Below are 15810 nucleotides of genomic sequence, written 5' to 3'. Positions count from 1 at the left end.
TTTCTTTTGGTACTAAGAGCACTGTGAACAAGAAAGTTAGGGACCTCTGTAAGAACTCTGTAATGCTCCAGCTTTGGCATTTGGGAACTGCAAACGAACTTGGTATTGAAAACTTTGTTCTCAGGCTTTCAGCATTTAATTCTTTCAGTAGCTTATTATAACTTAATCAGAGAGGCATTATTTTTCTTTTGGCATTCTCTGGAAGCACATAGAGAATGCTCCCCTGCTTTCCAAGATAATTCATTATGTAGGTAGATTTAATGCTACTTAGAGAAGATAAACCACTGTTATCAAATAGTGGCTTATTTAATTAGTATACTATATGTTATTTTGTGGCAGTTTACCAGATTAATGATGTTGATACCGTCTTAAGCCACATTTGTACAGCTTTGCTTTTAATGGCAAATCTTATTTATTAAAGTAGATTCTTCCTTAAATATATTCATGAGAGGAAAAATCAAAACAGGTTATAAAAGAAACGGAATTCAGTAGGACATATTTTATTATTATTAATCAACTATCAAAATGATTTTCCTGTATAGCATTTGACAGCAGTTAAAATGGTCCCGGGATTGAGATAAATGTGTATATTTTTTCTCCTTTCATTCCATAACCTTTCGGTTTTTGGTACTTGAAATTAATGAGAAGCAAAAGTTGTTATAATGTGAAGAGCAATAGGAACCAAATAAAGCTGAATCTGCAGTGATACCAGATTGAGGAGACAGAGGTTAAACATAATTGGCACATCAGGAAGCAAATAGATTGCTATCTGATAGATCATAAGTTGTGTTTCTGTTTGCTATTTAATATCAGGGCAAAAAAGATAGGAAATCAGCAGCATAATGATTAAAATTGGCAGGCATCCTAAAAGAAACAGAATGTGATTATAAAATTTTTTAAAATAAAATGGGACAGAATTACAAGGGAAAACCAAAATCTCGAAAATTAACTTTGGTAAACTCAGAACTCTTTACGCTCAATCTTGAAATGACTAGAAGATTTTAGTACCGTAGAGAGTGTAAGTAACATCGAATCAATGCAAACTCATTAGTGAAACAAGCTCAGGAGGTAGTAAAAGGATTAATGATGTTCTGAAAGCTAGTGAAGGAAATACTCTTGCTGCAAAAATAGGAAATGAAAATCGTTGTGTGGGAATGTAGTTAAGGGATCACATAGCTTCAATAAAACCTCCAAAAGGGGCTTCCCTGGTGGCACAGTGGTTGAGAGTCCGCCTGCCGATCAGGGGACGCGGGTTCCTGCCCCGGTCCGGGAAGATCCCACATGCCACGGAGCGGCTGGGCCCGTGAGCCATGGCCGCTGAGCCTGCGCGTCCGGAGCCTGTGCTTCGCAACGGGAGAGGCCACAACAGTGAGAGACCCGCGTACCGCAAACAAAACAAAACCTCCAAAAGACGGGTTATTTTTTTGTTTTGTTTTGTTTTTCGTGACACTCTGTTAATTTAAATGTAAAGAATCTGCAAAAAAATATTGTGAGATGAGTTACTGCTTGATCCTCAAGTCGAAATAGCTAAAAAAGCTAAAAATCTTCAGTGTCTTTAATCTATTGAAAAAAGTAATTGAAGAACTACCAGTATATATATAATCTTTATTTCTACGTTTGTTATTAGTTTAATTGCAAGAGAGTGTAAATGAGAAGTAGGAAATGTTAAATAATTTATGTTGAAATGGAAAATGGGACCGTGTCTGTAATAAGAAGTTACGGGTGCACAAGCTGTACCCAAACATAAGTGAGTGCCATCACGACACCTGCTTTGCAAAGATTTCTGCTCTTATTTATAAGTTGATCAGTTTAAGGAGGTCCCAACAGGTTCTAAACAATTAGGTTTTGGCTTTGAAATGCTGATTTAGTTTCTATATTTCAAAACTAGCTTCCTCTTTCTTATAGGCTGAAAAAGAAAATCCAGGACTCACACAAGACATCATTATGAAAATTTTAGAGAAAAAAAGTGTAGAAGTCAACTTCACAGAGTCTCTTCTTCGAATGGCAGCTGATGATGTAGAAGGTAATCAGAAAGAGTCTTGTTTAGTTCCTTACAGTTGTTGAAAAGCTTTTCCTCCAGATCTTTCTTATTTGATAAAAGGGACTTCCTCCCCTTCTCCCTTCCCTCTTATTGTTATTGCTATTGTTTTGAAAGTGGGAAAAAATAAACCCATATAAAATAGAAATGTAGTTCTTATTTTTATTTTATATTTGTCAGATTTAATTACTTGAAGTAAAGCATTTGTTTATGCTGCATGCTTTAATTTTTTCCCCTACTGATTAATATGTTTGATGAGTTCTAGTTTCACCAAGAGACAAGCTGTTTGGAATGGTTATTTTATTTTGTGTTGACTTTATGCAAATACCAGTTTGAAAATAATGAGTTTCTTCTTTTTAAACTTCAGTATTGCGTATTTTTTTTTCAAACACAGATTCGAGAGAACAATGTAATAATCATCCTTTTGGCCTCTTTTCACATTTTTGCTTTTTTAAATAATTAGAAATGGGTTTCAGTTAAATTTAGTTTAACTGAATTAAATTCAGTTCCCACTAATTTAGAAAAACATAGAGGTATAATTTCCCATGTTTATTAAGGGAGAACAAAAGTAGATGTAGATGTTTTTAACTGATTCCATAAATTATGAGAAAGTCCTCATCATTATTCTAGATTTGAGCATCTGTAGCCTGTTAGGCTGAGTTTATTGAAGAGTTGGTAGAGTTGTAATGTTTCCAAGTCTGTAATGAATCTGGTAGTACATTCAGTATAGAGGTTTTTATTAAACTCATTTTCCCCATTGCCATTGTATTTGTTACAAATATTACTTACTTTAAGGTTTCCTTGTGAAATTTAGCTTGAAAGTCCTGAAAAACTTGATTAGGCCTCCCTTTTAATTTTTATTTATTTATTTATTTATTAATCTTTTTAATTTTTAAGGTTTCATGGGTTTCCATTTACCCCAAATTGAAAATGTTCAGTCTTTCATTTTCTGATATTTTATTTGGAGGGAGCCCTAATATAATTACAGAACTAAGTTGAACGCTAATGACTTCTGGTTTGCAACCTTGTCTTCCCTAATTATCTGGCCTTTATCTCCCCCCTCCCCCCCCACCTCCTTGACCAACACATTGGAAATTCTTAGACTTGAATTTGGCAGCAAGTTGCATGATTTTTTTTTATTATGTATTTTATCAGAGTATATGATTGAACGACCGGAGCCAGAATTCCAGGACCTAAACGAAAAGGCACGAGCACTTAAACAAATTCTCAGTAAGATCCCAGATGAGATCAATGACAGAGTGAGGTTTCTGCAGACAATCAAGTAAGCAATTTTTTGTTTGGTTCTTATTTTTTTTAAGTACTTCAAAGGAACCACTCATTCTTTATGTTTTACTTTGGTATGATATTAAATTGAAATTAAAAAATTGAAAATTTTAATTGCTGCATTTTTATTATTAACTTCTAAACTGTGCCTTTGGCTTCTGAGTACAGTAACATTTTTTTAGAATGTTTAAAAACAGTGAAATGTGCATAAAACTGGAATGCAGTTTGAACTTCGTGAGAAATGGAAAAATGTAAATGTCAGATTAAAGTGAAGAGAGGAGTTGGATAAATTATAGAGATTGATAACAGAGGATACCAATATTGGTTTTTATTTCAGAAATGGTACAAGTCATTAGCATAATAATGTATGTACCCTTAGTGATAAATAGCACTTTCTAATGTTGACCAAATGGTGAACCTCCAAAAATCCTTGCCTTTGGGATGTAGGTTAAAAAAGGCTGAGAACTGTGTGAGGCCAGGAGGCTGGTTGATGGGCAGCAGCAAAAAGGGTCATTCTCAAGCAGGGGCACGAGTGCCTCAACCCAGGGGCACTCTCCTCGGGGGTGAGAGGGCGGAGGAATGAGGGGGAAGCTCCAAGCATAATTTCTAGGTAAGTATTTTCAAACTAAAGAGTCAGATAATTTTCTTCAGCCTCAATGGGTAGAAGACAGAGAAAGCCGGGAATAACTGTAGTGGCACTATCAATGCAACCTTTTGGTGAAACCACAGGTAGAAATTGCTAGAAAGGAAGAACTTAGCACAGATCTTTTTCTGGAAGAAGCTGCATCATACATTGTATCTTTAAAAAGCTGAAAGAGGCTGCCTTGGAATAAATATTAGCATACTTCTCAGGGGAAGAGTATTCCGTGTAATTCACATTGCAAAATTCTATTTTAGCTATTTGGCCACCTATTTTGAGTGGGTTAGAGGGAGGAGTATGACCCATTTTAGAAAATAACGGTGATAGGTGCCAACCCAGCTATCAAGGAGTGACCGTCTTCTTTTTGGTCCTCTAATTGAAGATCAGAAAGTACAAAAGACTTCATTGACTAGCCAAAATCCATGTCACAGGGGATAAACCCTAAGGTAAATATTTTACCTTTATTGGAAAGCCCCAACTTTCTTTAACAGTTTTTAATACAGCTTTTTATTTTCAGTTTGGTATAAAGTGAACACGTTTGGCCCATAAAAGGATAAATTATCAGTGATCTCAAACACAGCTGTTTAAACACTTAGTTCTAAAATTTTCAAATAATTTAAGGTTTAATTTATTTTGGTGATCATATGCTACATTTCTGTAACTTGGTTTGAACCTAAGCAGACTGACTCCAGGGACTTCTCTGCTGCTTCCCAATTATAGATTCATAACGTTGATTTAATCTGGTGATTGAAGAAAAGAATGTTTCTGCTGTTTGGAAGAGGTGTGGTAAAGGACATCCTATCTAGGGTGTCAGTAGGAAAGAGGCAGAATGGTGTTGTTGTAGTTGAAGCTCGGATAGAGATGGTAGGTCCGGAGCCCTCATCTTGCTACTTTGATACTCTCTTTCCATCTTAGGAAGTCCTGGAGACATCTCTGCTAAACCCAGTGTGGCTCTAAAGAGATACCGTTTGAAAACCAATTTATTAATAGCCACATTTTGATCAAAAGGGAGTTGAGGTCAAGAGCCTAAGAGTCTTGTCCTTAGTCATTGACAAGGGCTGAATTGGGGTCTTGTCTCTCATTTATGGGGCAGTAGTAATATTTCATTTCTGTTTTCTGAAGTGTACTCAGCCAACTGAATTAAGATTATTGGCAATTAAAATTTATTTCATATCCATTTTAGGAGGGATAATTTGCCATGGAAAGTTTGTTGATAATGTGTATTGTTTCTGAGACTGAAATTCAACCATGTGTGTATTAGCATGGATGGCTAAGGTATAATTATTTGTATCACTGATATATATTGATGACTTTTGATATATATTGTTACCAGTGTTAATTGTTTGACAAATTAGTGGATAAAATTGCACAAAAATATAAAATGGTTTATCCTTCAAGCACAACATATTGTACAGTTATTATTTTTCTTTAAAATATTTTACTTTCTCATATTTAAGGTGGATATCCTCTTCTTTCAAAATATTTTAACAATATTTTTCAATAAGCATGGATCAAATACCTACTATACCAAGTACTGTACAATATGTTATAGGAGGAAAGATTCCTGTCAGCTAACAAATATCCATATATTTTTGTATATATCAGCAGACTTAGGTTTGACTCCCCATTCCAGCGTTTTGCTGTGTGACCTTGGATAATTTGCTTAGCTTCTGTGATTCTAGTTTCTGCCTGTGAAGATGAGGGTAATAGTTGTGAGAATTGAAATGATATACATGGTACCTAGCACAGAACCTAGCATACACTCACAGCACCTAAAGCATTGTGAAATAAGATTTTTTTTCCCTCTCTCTATGAAGTTGATTAGGAAAAATGATCCAGCAAACAAATTATTTTAAAAGTACTTTTGATTAATGAATGTGTTTGACTACATTTGAGCTTATGCAAATATTTTATAAAATTCATTCTTAGGATACATTCCAATTAATGGATGACTAGTGGAAACTGGTGATTTAATAGTCCAGAAAGCTATGCATTTATCTGTTTACTCTTTTTTTTTTTTTTTTTTTTTTTTTGCTGTATGCGGGCCTCTCACTGTTGTGGCCTCTCCCGTTGTGGTGCACAGGCTCCGGACGCGCAGGCTCAGCAGCCATGGCTCACGGGTCTAGCCGTTCCATGGCATGTGGGATCTTCCCGACCGGGTCACAAACCCGTGTCCACTGCATCGGCAGGCGGACTCTCAACCACTGTGCCACCAGGGAAGCCCCTGTTTACTCTTTATAATCTACATTTGCATATTCAGAGGTGAAAATTTACCAGTGTTTGGTTTTGATGCTGGCCTCAAAATAGCTTTTCCAGAGGTGTCCAGTCTAGACCAAACTAAACATACAGTGTAGGAATTTCCTTCCTTTAGAGTGTTTGTATAAACATAATTATACAAATTTGGTGGATACAGTTAGAAGCTTTACTATTCCATGCAGTTTTTTTAATAAGATGTATTATGTTTCTTCTGATGCCTGTGGTCCTCTCTTTCAGCGTATATGTTCCCCAGAGTTGCCCCCTTAACCCCTTTAGCAACCTGCAAGTTGCTAAAATTCCTTTCTATTTACACATACTATATGTACTGTATCACAGAATCCGTTAACTCCAAACTGCATATAATTGCATTATAATTATTTTACCCTCAGGTTTTCCCCAGTTCTTTATTTTGTTTAATTGTCTGAAGTATTTTGTGTGTGTGTGCCGGTATTTTCTCTTATAGGAGACAAACCCTCTGGTAGTTACTAAAATAATTTAGCTTCCCTCGTGCAAACCTTAGTGCCATAAATGAAAATGCTGTTCCATGTACATACAGATGACATAATATTTGACATAAATTGCTGCAGATTGTTTTAGAAAAGGCCAGGCCTAGGGATAAACAGCCTTGGTCTTTATAAAGCTCCGTGGCAAATAGTGGATCAAGGATTAGCTCTAGGTTCTGGGTTTCCAAGCAGTGGTTTCCAAACCTGGTTCATCAGCAGAATCACCTGGGGAGATTTTTTTCCCTTTTCTTTTCAAGTACATACAGACTCCCAATATTCATTAAAGTACACAAGAAGGTATGGTTGTGTATAAACAGCTGTCTGATCACTATAATTTTCTTTGTTGTATCCCTTTTGAATAAGGTTATTGTGGGTTTGAAGAATCTTCCATATTCAGAGATTTGACATTTTTTATTTGTTGAAACTAATTTTTCTCACATAATGGGATGGTCATATGACACCATTTTATTAAGCAGTAGGGGGCTTACGCCCATCACAGCAATACAGAAGGATTCAACTTTCTCAAAAACATAAATGAAAGGAATAGTTAATGTAACTTAAAATTGTTATTACTAGAGGCCAAAAAACAAAAAAGAGTGGACAGATGTAATTATGTAAATTCATTATCCTGTTTGAATATCTAATGTTTTAATGTTTCAGCCTGATGCCAATATTTGAAATACAAGAGGTAATAAGGAAATAGTTATTGAAATATTTAATAAAAATATCATTACTACTTCAGAATAGGCTAAAATACTTTTTTATACCAAAATTTTGTATATTTGTAATTTTTAGAATTTCCGTATGCTTATTTACTAGAAATAAGCTGTGAAACACACACGTACACACAAAAATCTGGACACGGAGCCTTTTGTTTTCTTTAAATAGTATAGCTGAAATGTTTTAGGTGTGAAATAACTGAAATCTTAGATTTGTGACTAAAAAGTAGGTAATAAAAGGTTATGTTTGGGGTGGTCTAGGTTGATGTTTTACTAATTCATATCTTCACACTTGCATTGCATTTGAACAGTAAAAGTTTTTGTAGCAATTAACAGCTAAGAATGGATGTGAAAAAGAGAAGGTTTGCCTTAGAGACTGAGAGGCTATTTGAGAATGCAGAATTATAGTAAGTTCAGTTTGCCAAAATATTACTATGAAGTTAGAACATGGAAATTGAAAAGGGCATAGATACAAAAGATAAGAAGACTTTTTAGAAAATGGTACATGGATAGGAAGAATAGTCAAGTCAGATGAGAATTATTGATTTCTTCTCTCTTTCTTTAGAAAGGGGAGAAAAGTGCTGATACATATATACTCAAAGGATGATTGCTGAAAAGGTTAAGGTAGAAGAGTATTCTGATATTGTCTCCCAGAAATTTAAATATATTTTCTGAAGGAAATAGTGTCAGCAAAAGTTTGGAAGAGAATAGATGTGTCTTAAGAGAGAAGAGCTACATCTAAGGAGGAAATATTTTAAACATCAGAACTATGTTTGAAACTATGTTTCAAAACTACATCAGGTCTGTAATTTGGTGTTTTAAGTACAGAAATGAGTTACATGTAATAGCAAAATTTCATATAATTGTTCATGAAATAGCAAAAGTGGATGATATGGTTGCTTGAATTCACCTACATGAGCCAGAAAAAGGAAGAATTGTAACCGGAAAAGGTGAGAGGCAGAGGTGTTTTCTTATAAATTTGAGTGCGTAATGCTGAATGAAATGTTACTGATTTGGGAAAGCTGATGTTAGTTGTGCAGTGTTTTGTCAGCAGTGCAAGCGTAGCTGGGATCACAGGAGGGTACAGGCCAAAACCCTCATTCAACTAGCCAGTCAAGTATTTGTGCTTGATGCAGTGTTCATATGGTAGTTAACAGTGCAGTGATTCTTTAAAAAAATGTAGACTTCTTTCAAATGAAACTGATTTTAAGAAGATTCTTTTTTCCTCACCCAACAGGGATATAGCTAGCGCAATAAAAGAACTTCTTGATACAGTGAACAGTGTCTTCAAGAAATATCAATACCAGAACCGCAGGGTAAGTTTAGTAGAAGCCTTGCAAGCTGCCGCCCTAGATATTGGTTTACACTTAGTCATTTTACTGAATTAAATAATAAGACTGTTGAATTATTGGAAATGGTTTTGTATCATTAATGACTGGGTTTGTCCTTGCATTTAAATATACTGTTACATATATTTAAGTAAATACTCGTAAAAATGCTTATCTGTAATATAAGGTACGTTCGTATTCTGTGTAATCTCCTGTCTTTGACTTTGGCTTTTGTGTTAACTTCTCTTTTTTTATTTAGTATTTTTTAAAATTATTTTTGATGTCTGCAGGCACTTGAACACCAAAAGAAAGAATTTGTAAAGTACTCCAAAAGTTTCAGTGATACTCTGAAAACCTATTTTAAAGATGGCAAGTAAGTATTGTCATTTATCATCCTTTTCTTTTAAGAATTAGAAAATTATGTGGTTTTATATGATACTAAAATCATATAAATTAAACCCTTTTACTATATTATTAATACTTACACCAACTTACTAAGATAGACTGTTAAAAATAGAAAGGGAATGGTTGATAATCCAGCCATGACTCTAGTCTGGAGCAGGAGTTGCAGACTTTTTCTGAAAAGGGCCAGATGGCAGATATTTTGACTTGGTGGGCTTGTTGCAGCTGCAGCACTTCACCTCTGCTTTTGTAGTGCAGAAGCAGCTGTAGACAGTGTGGAAACAAGTGGTATTTTTGTGGCTGTGTTCTAACAAAACCTTACTTATAGACACTGAATTATATAATTCAGCTGTCACATCATAATATTTTGATTTTTAAAAAAATTTTTACTCTTTCAAATGTAAAGTATTCCTAGCTCGCAGACCATACCAGTGAGTGAGATTTGACTTACTGGCCTACTTTACCAACCCCTGAAGCAGTGATTCTCAAACTTTAATAGCCTCAGAATCACCTGGAGGAGGGCTTGTTAAAGACAGATTGTTTTTGGGTTCCACCCAGAGTTTCTGATTCTGTAGGTCTAGGGTGGGCCCAAGAATTTACATTTCTGAGAAATTTCCAGATGTCATGGATCCTGCAGGTCTGTTAAGAACTGCTGCACTATTGTTAAAACAGTGGTTCTCAATCCTGTTTGCACATTACAGTCACTTGGGTTCAGTGTTTTTAAATCCCAGTGCCTTGGCCCTACCTTCAGAGATTCTGACTCCATTGGCTTGGAATGGGGTCAGGGTTCAGGTGTGTTTTTGTAAAAGTGCTTCACGTGTTTTTAAAATGCTGTAAACGGTTGTGATCCACTGTCCTGGAATAGGGAGGGCTTTCTATAAGACAGGAAGTATATACTAAAAAGGTAAATATGACATTATTTTAAAATTTACATACATTTGGCTGTAGAACATTCTAGAAAGCCAAGTAATCTTATGTGATTTATGTATAATACACATGTACATATAATGTATAAACTGATGCAGAGGCTATGTCTTCTGCAGCTTCATACCTTACAGAGAATTCTTTGTACCTCAAGTAGAGTTTTGTGGACAAGACCAATTTCCTACAGTGCTTGAAGCAGAAGAATAAGTGGTGATTATTTCAGCTCTAATTGGCAGGGACCTCTAACATCCTATCCCACCATTGACATTTTAAGATCCCAATATCCATGTCAAACTATTACAATATTACTGTAGTAATATTAAAAAATAATAAAAATACATTAGAATGGTATATTGATTTTCATAATTATTTTAAATAGTTCAAACAGGTTGAAATATTTACATTTTATTCTAACTTAAAGATATTGAGCTAAATATTATTAATGGTTTTGTGTTGTTTCATACTACTATTCAGGTTGCCTAGGGGAAATGTACCTTGTTGACTTAGTTTAATGAGCTAGCAGGTGTGTTCTGAAAATAAACTTACAACTGTTTTTCCTTGGTCTCCCCTGCTAAGCCCAAATAACCAAAAAACACATTAAAAGAATAATTTGCATTAAGAAAATTATTTATGATACTGATTAATTGAGAACTATCGTGGAATAAGCACACTGAAAGGTATAAATTCATTTGGAACATAATTTTCGTTAATCTGAAATTACTCACTCTCATTCCTGTTTGTATGTTAGAATCACTTGGGTTCAGTTTTTAAAACTCCTGGTGCCTTGGTGCCATAGTTATTTTTAACAGTTTAAACAGGCATATGGATTATTCAAGCTCTCTACTACTTTTTCTCCAGCAGCTTGTTTAAATTACCATTATTTGCGTATGAATAATGTGCCACAACTTTTGTCCCTGTTTCCTCAAAATTGAAAATTATTAATAGAGCCTGATCTTTGAGCCATTTTTCAGTAGGAGGATGAATTTGCATTGATTCATCTAATTCTTCCTAGTCCCCCTTTTTTGAGGAATGTTTAGGATGAAGATACAGTCAGCCCTTAGTATCTGCAGGTTCCACATCCCTGGATTCAACCAATTATGGATTGAAAATATTTGGGGAAAAAAATTCCAGAAAGTTCCATAGCATTTATATTGTATTTACAGCTATTTACATTACATTTACATTGTATTAGGTATTACAGGTTAGAATCTAGAGATGATTTAAAGTGTACTGGAGGGTGTGCATAGGTTATGTGCAAATACTACACCATTTTATGTAAGGGTATTGAGCATCCACAGTTGTTGGTACCTGAGAGGGGTCCTGGAACCAGTCCCTCTTGGATACCAAGGGACAACTGTACAAGCTTAGCTTTGCTACTGAGAAACTGATAAGGCCACGCAAGGGGACTAGGGCGTCACCACTATGCTCCAGGTCATATGAAAATGGACTGATAGGAAATATGGTGCAGCATTAAGTAATTTTTTAAGAACATATTTTTATATATTGTGGACTCATAAATATTGAAACCATATGATTATTTTCTTTTAAAAGTATATTCTAAAAGTAAAATCCTCTTTTTTTTTTTTTTTGGAAAGAAGGTAAGAGATTGGGATGAATCAGATTCAAAATAATGAGCTTTTTCTTAAGTATTTATCATGCCCATTGATGTACAGATTTTGAGACTGAGTATAATGTTTTAGCAGATGTTTTTTTGGTAACTTCTGTGAAACTGCAGCTGGAGACTATGTTTGAATCCTCTTCTTCGGCCAGTTATTTTTTTGACCTATAAGTGAACTCTGGTTGTTGAGGTGCCACCCATTATTAGCAGCCCACCAACACCTTATTGCCAGCCAGAACCACTAGGGGGCAGTAATTCCTAGATAGTTTCAAATGATGCAGGACCCTTCAGTTCCAAGCTGGGATAAAATTTGTGATACTCAGTACTATCTTGCCTTTTTTTTTTTTTTCCTAAATTGATTTTATTGCTACTGCTAGTAGAGCATTTTAAGTATAAAATATTTTTAAAGGATGATTTTTGGGGGGATAAAATTAATTGTTTTTTTTTTTTTTTGAAACAGGGCAATAAATGTGTTCATAAGTGCCAACCGACTAATTCATCAAACCAACTTGATACTTCAGACCTTCAAAACTGTGGCCTGAAAGTTGTATATGTTAAGAGATGTACTTCTCAGTGGCAGTATTGGACTGCCTTTATCTGTAAATTTAAAAGTTTGACTGTATAAATTATCAGTCCCTCCTGAAGGGATCTAATAATCCAGGATGTTGAATGGGATTATTGCCATCTTACACCATATTTTTGTAAAATGTAGCTTAATCATAATCTCACACTGAAGATTTTGCATCACTTTTGCTATTATCATTCTTTTAAGAATTATAAGCCAAAAGAATTTACGCCTTAATGTGTCATTATATAACATTCCTTAAAAGAATTGTAAATATTGGTGTTTGTTTCTGACATTTTAACTTGAAAGCGATATGCTGCAAGATAATGTATTTAACAATATTTGGTGGCAAATATTCAATAAATAGTTTACATCTGTTAAACATTTCTTTACTTGAAAAAATGCATATATATATGTGAATATATATATGATCAAAAGACCAAGACGACTTGGTGTAATGTGTAAAGAACTTCTAACGGGAGCTTATTAGCAGTTTATCAGATAATAAAGCAACAAGAATTCCTATTTTTTTTGTCCTTAATCACTCTGGGCAAAAAGTAGTTAATGGAGATATTTTTGTTAGTTATTATATTTGAGGTACTGAGTATTTTTCCAGCCTTTGTTTTAAGAGACTTATGAGAAGGAGATAGCAGTTTATAGTGTCTTCACACTGTACTGCCACTTTTGAACTCTACAGTGTAAGATTGAGTATTTCTGGTTTGCTGGGCCCTAATAAGCTTTGCGCCTTTTTTCCATAAATAGCCACAACTAAGTTGACACTATACCAATGCTAGTTGGTTTGAAATTGTCAAGAGTGTTAATAATATTATATACACTCTTGAAATATGGACAGTTTTGTTTTACCATAGAGAAGTTTTAAGGAAATCATGTATCAAGTATTCAGGTTAAGTGATTTCATTTTTCAATTATAAAATAAAGGAAAAAATCAGAATTTATCTTTTATAAAGATTTTAAATGTTAAACTAAATTTCTGTTGGCAATATAAATTTTTTTGCTATGATGCAATTTAGTTATTTTTTAAAACTCTTTCTCCCATTTTAAAAAACAGACTTTTAAAGAATTACTCTCATTAGCAACATAAAACGAAATCGTCCTGTTAGATGTAAACAGGAAATATGTGGAGGGAAGCAAAAAAAACAATAGACAATTGGATGAAATCTCATAATTTATGGACATTTTACTGAACTGATTTTTTTCTTCAGAGATGCATAGCTAGTAAAACACAAAGAATTAGCGATTTTAATACTGTTTGGTTTTGGCATAAGCTATTTTTCACTCTTGGAAGTAGAAGGATGGGTATTTGCAAAATAGACCTGTGAATATATGAAGAAAAAAATATACTGTTTTTCTTTTTTTTGAGCAGCAGACCTTTCTAAGATAAACAAGTACTGTCTTTCTTCCTCTTGTCTTTACCTCCTTAAGAGACCTCATCAGTTACCAGCCATGCCCCAACTCATCTGTTTTTATAAGTCTTGTGTCTTTTTATTCTACTATGCAATATATCTGGCTTCTATTTTCATGAAATTTACCTCCAAAAAGGAGGTTTATTCTCAGGATAATTCAGTTTCTTACATGATCCTAGTGGGTTTGTGTTTTGGGGTCAAGGAGGAAAGGACCAGTGTGGCCGCAGTCATATACAACTCCAGAGAATAGAAAGGTGGCTACCAAGCAAAGGAAGAGAGGAGACATTTGTTGAGCACCTCTGTGTCAAGCATTATTCTAGATACATTAATTTAATTCTCTTAACACTCTGTGATTTAGCCATCTGCCTTACAGTTGAGGAAACTGGCTAAGAGAGCTTAGGTTACAAAGCTGGTAATTGCTGGAGCCAGGATTTGAATTCAACATTTGTCTCCAGACTCCATGCTCTTTCCACTGAACTGTACTTCATCCATTGTCGAAAATGCACCACTTAGAATACTAATTCCCTAACACCAAGCTGACATAGCTGTCCCTGGTCCACGGGGAAATGAGAAAAATTAGGATAATGTGATGTCTTTTTCATAAATCTAAATTTATTCATTTTAAAGGACGATTCTTTTATTTAACATCATTGCTATGCTTGGGATGTTTAATATGCCCTCTCCTCACACTTTTTTAAAACAAAGTGATATAATTGTAGATGGTGGTAGTATGGGGTTTTTTCATGATTGCATTGTAATAACCTTGTTTGGCAAAACATGAGGTTAGTAACCCAATGTCAGGCCTTCCTAATTGTTTTTCTAACTTTTTATATGGAAATAATTTCAAGGGATTTCAAATTTACCAGATATTGGCAAGAGTAAGAATAGTGCAAAGAACATCAACACATCTTTTATTCAGATTGACCTATTGTTAAGATTTTACCATTTTTATTTTATCATTTGTTGATTTGCTTACCTTCCCTTAATCTCCTTTACCCTGGGTCATTTCCATGGCTGCCTTTGTTTTTTATGGTGTTGAGCTGTTTTTGAAAAATACAGTCTTCTGTCTCCTCCCCTATCCTCCGTTTAATAATAGAATGTTCCTCATTTTGGGTTTCCTCACGATTAGATTCAGGCTATGCATTCTTGGTCAGAATAACTACACGGTGTCCCATCTTCTCCTCACTGTTAATTTTGGTCAGCTGGTCAAGGTGTCGTTCAGTTTCTCCAATGTATAGTGACTTTTTTTTTCTTTTTTTTTGCCATACGCGGGCCTCTCACTGTCGTGGCCTCTCCCGTTGCGGAGCACAGGCTCCAGACGCGCAGGCTCAGCAGCCATGGCTCACGGGCCCAGCTGCTCCGCGGCATGTGGGATCTTCCCAGACCAGGGCACGAACCCGTGTCCCTTGCATCGGCAGGCGGACTCTCAACCACTGCGCCACCAGGGAAGCCCTAGTGACTGTTTTTTACCTTACACCTGATAAGCAATCTGTGGAAGGCTCTTTTTAAGTCCATGCTTAACATCAACATTTTCCCCCCAATATTTAGCATCCATTGATGATTCTTGCTTATTCTGTCTTTACTTTGACAGTTACAAAATGGTGATTTTCCAACTCCAGCATTTCTTCTTACGTACCAGTTGACACAGCGTTCTCTGTAAGCCTGAACCCTCCTTTCTCTCCCATCCTTCCATTCATTAGTCCATATCTGTCCACATGAATTTTTATAGTTACTGTTGTTTTGGACTCCTGTTTTTCTATTTTTTTCAATGGCTTATAATTCATTACTTACTTTGGTACTTAAAATGGTCTGAGATTTGACCAGTTAGGAGTACCTTCCATTTCAATCTTGTTTCTATGTCCTTGTGGCTTCCACTACCTTTTTTTTTTTAAAGGACATTATCTTAAATATGTCCCAGGATCTGGAATCAGCAGTTTCTCCAAGGAACTCTGGGGAATGATAACAGATATATAGATTTGCTGGCTGCTGTGTAGGCTCATTGCTACTACGTGTCATTGCTACTGGGTGTCGTTTTGCTTCTAGGCCTATTCAGACAGAACTAGAAAATGTGTATATACAGACATATACACACGGATATGCATGTACACA

The 15810-nt window shown here is 35.1% G+C and overlaps 1 protein-coding gene across 2 annotated transcripts in view; it reads left to right on the top strand.

Moving 5' to 3' along the window:
• The window catches only part of PDCD10 (programmed cell death 10), a 39507-nt gene extending 26694 nt beyond the window's left edge, over positions 1 to 12813 (top strand). For both annotated transcript variants that reach the window (XM_082654977.1, XM_082654978.1), the window contains 5 exons: positions 1906 to 2023; positions 3194 to 3320; positions 8678 to 8756; positions 9059 to 9141; positions 12173 to 12813. In XM_082654977.1, coding sequence (XP_082511103.1) covers positions 1906 to 2023; positions 3194 to 3320; positions 8678 to 8756; positions 9059 to 9141; positions 12173 to 12254 — 489 coding nt within the window. In that variant the 3' untranslated portion in view covers positions 12255 to 12813. The remainder of the gene's footprint in view (positions 1 to 1905; positions 2024 to 3193; positions 3321 to 8677; positions 8757 to 9058; positions 9142 to 12172) is intronic.
• Positions 12814 to 15810: the final 2997 nt, after the last annotated feature.

The sequence above is a fragment of the Grampus griseus genome (assembly GCF_964374135.1).
Source record: "Grampus griseus genome assembly, chromosome: 5".
Lineage (NCBI taxonomy): Eukaryota > Metazoa > Chordata > Mammalia > Artiodactyla > Delphinidae > Grampus > Grampus griseus.
The sequence above is the reverse complement of the archived record's forward strand: the minus strand, read 5'-3'. Positions and strand labels throughout refer to the sequence as shown.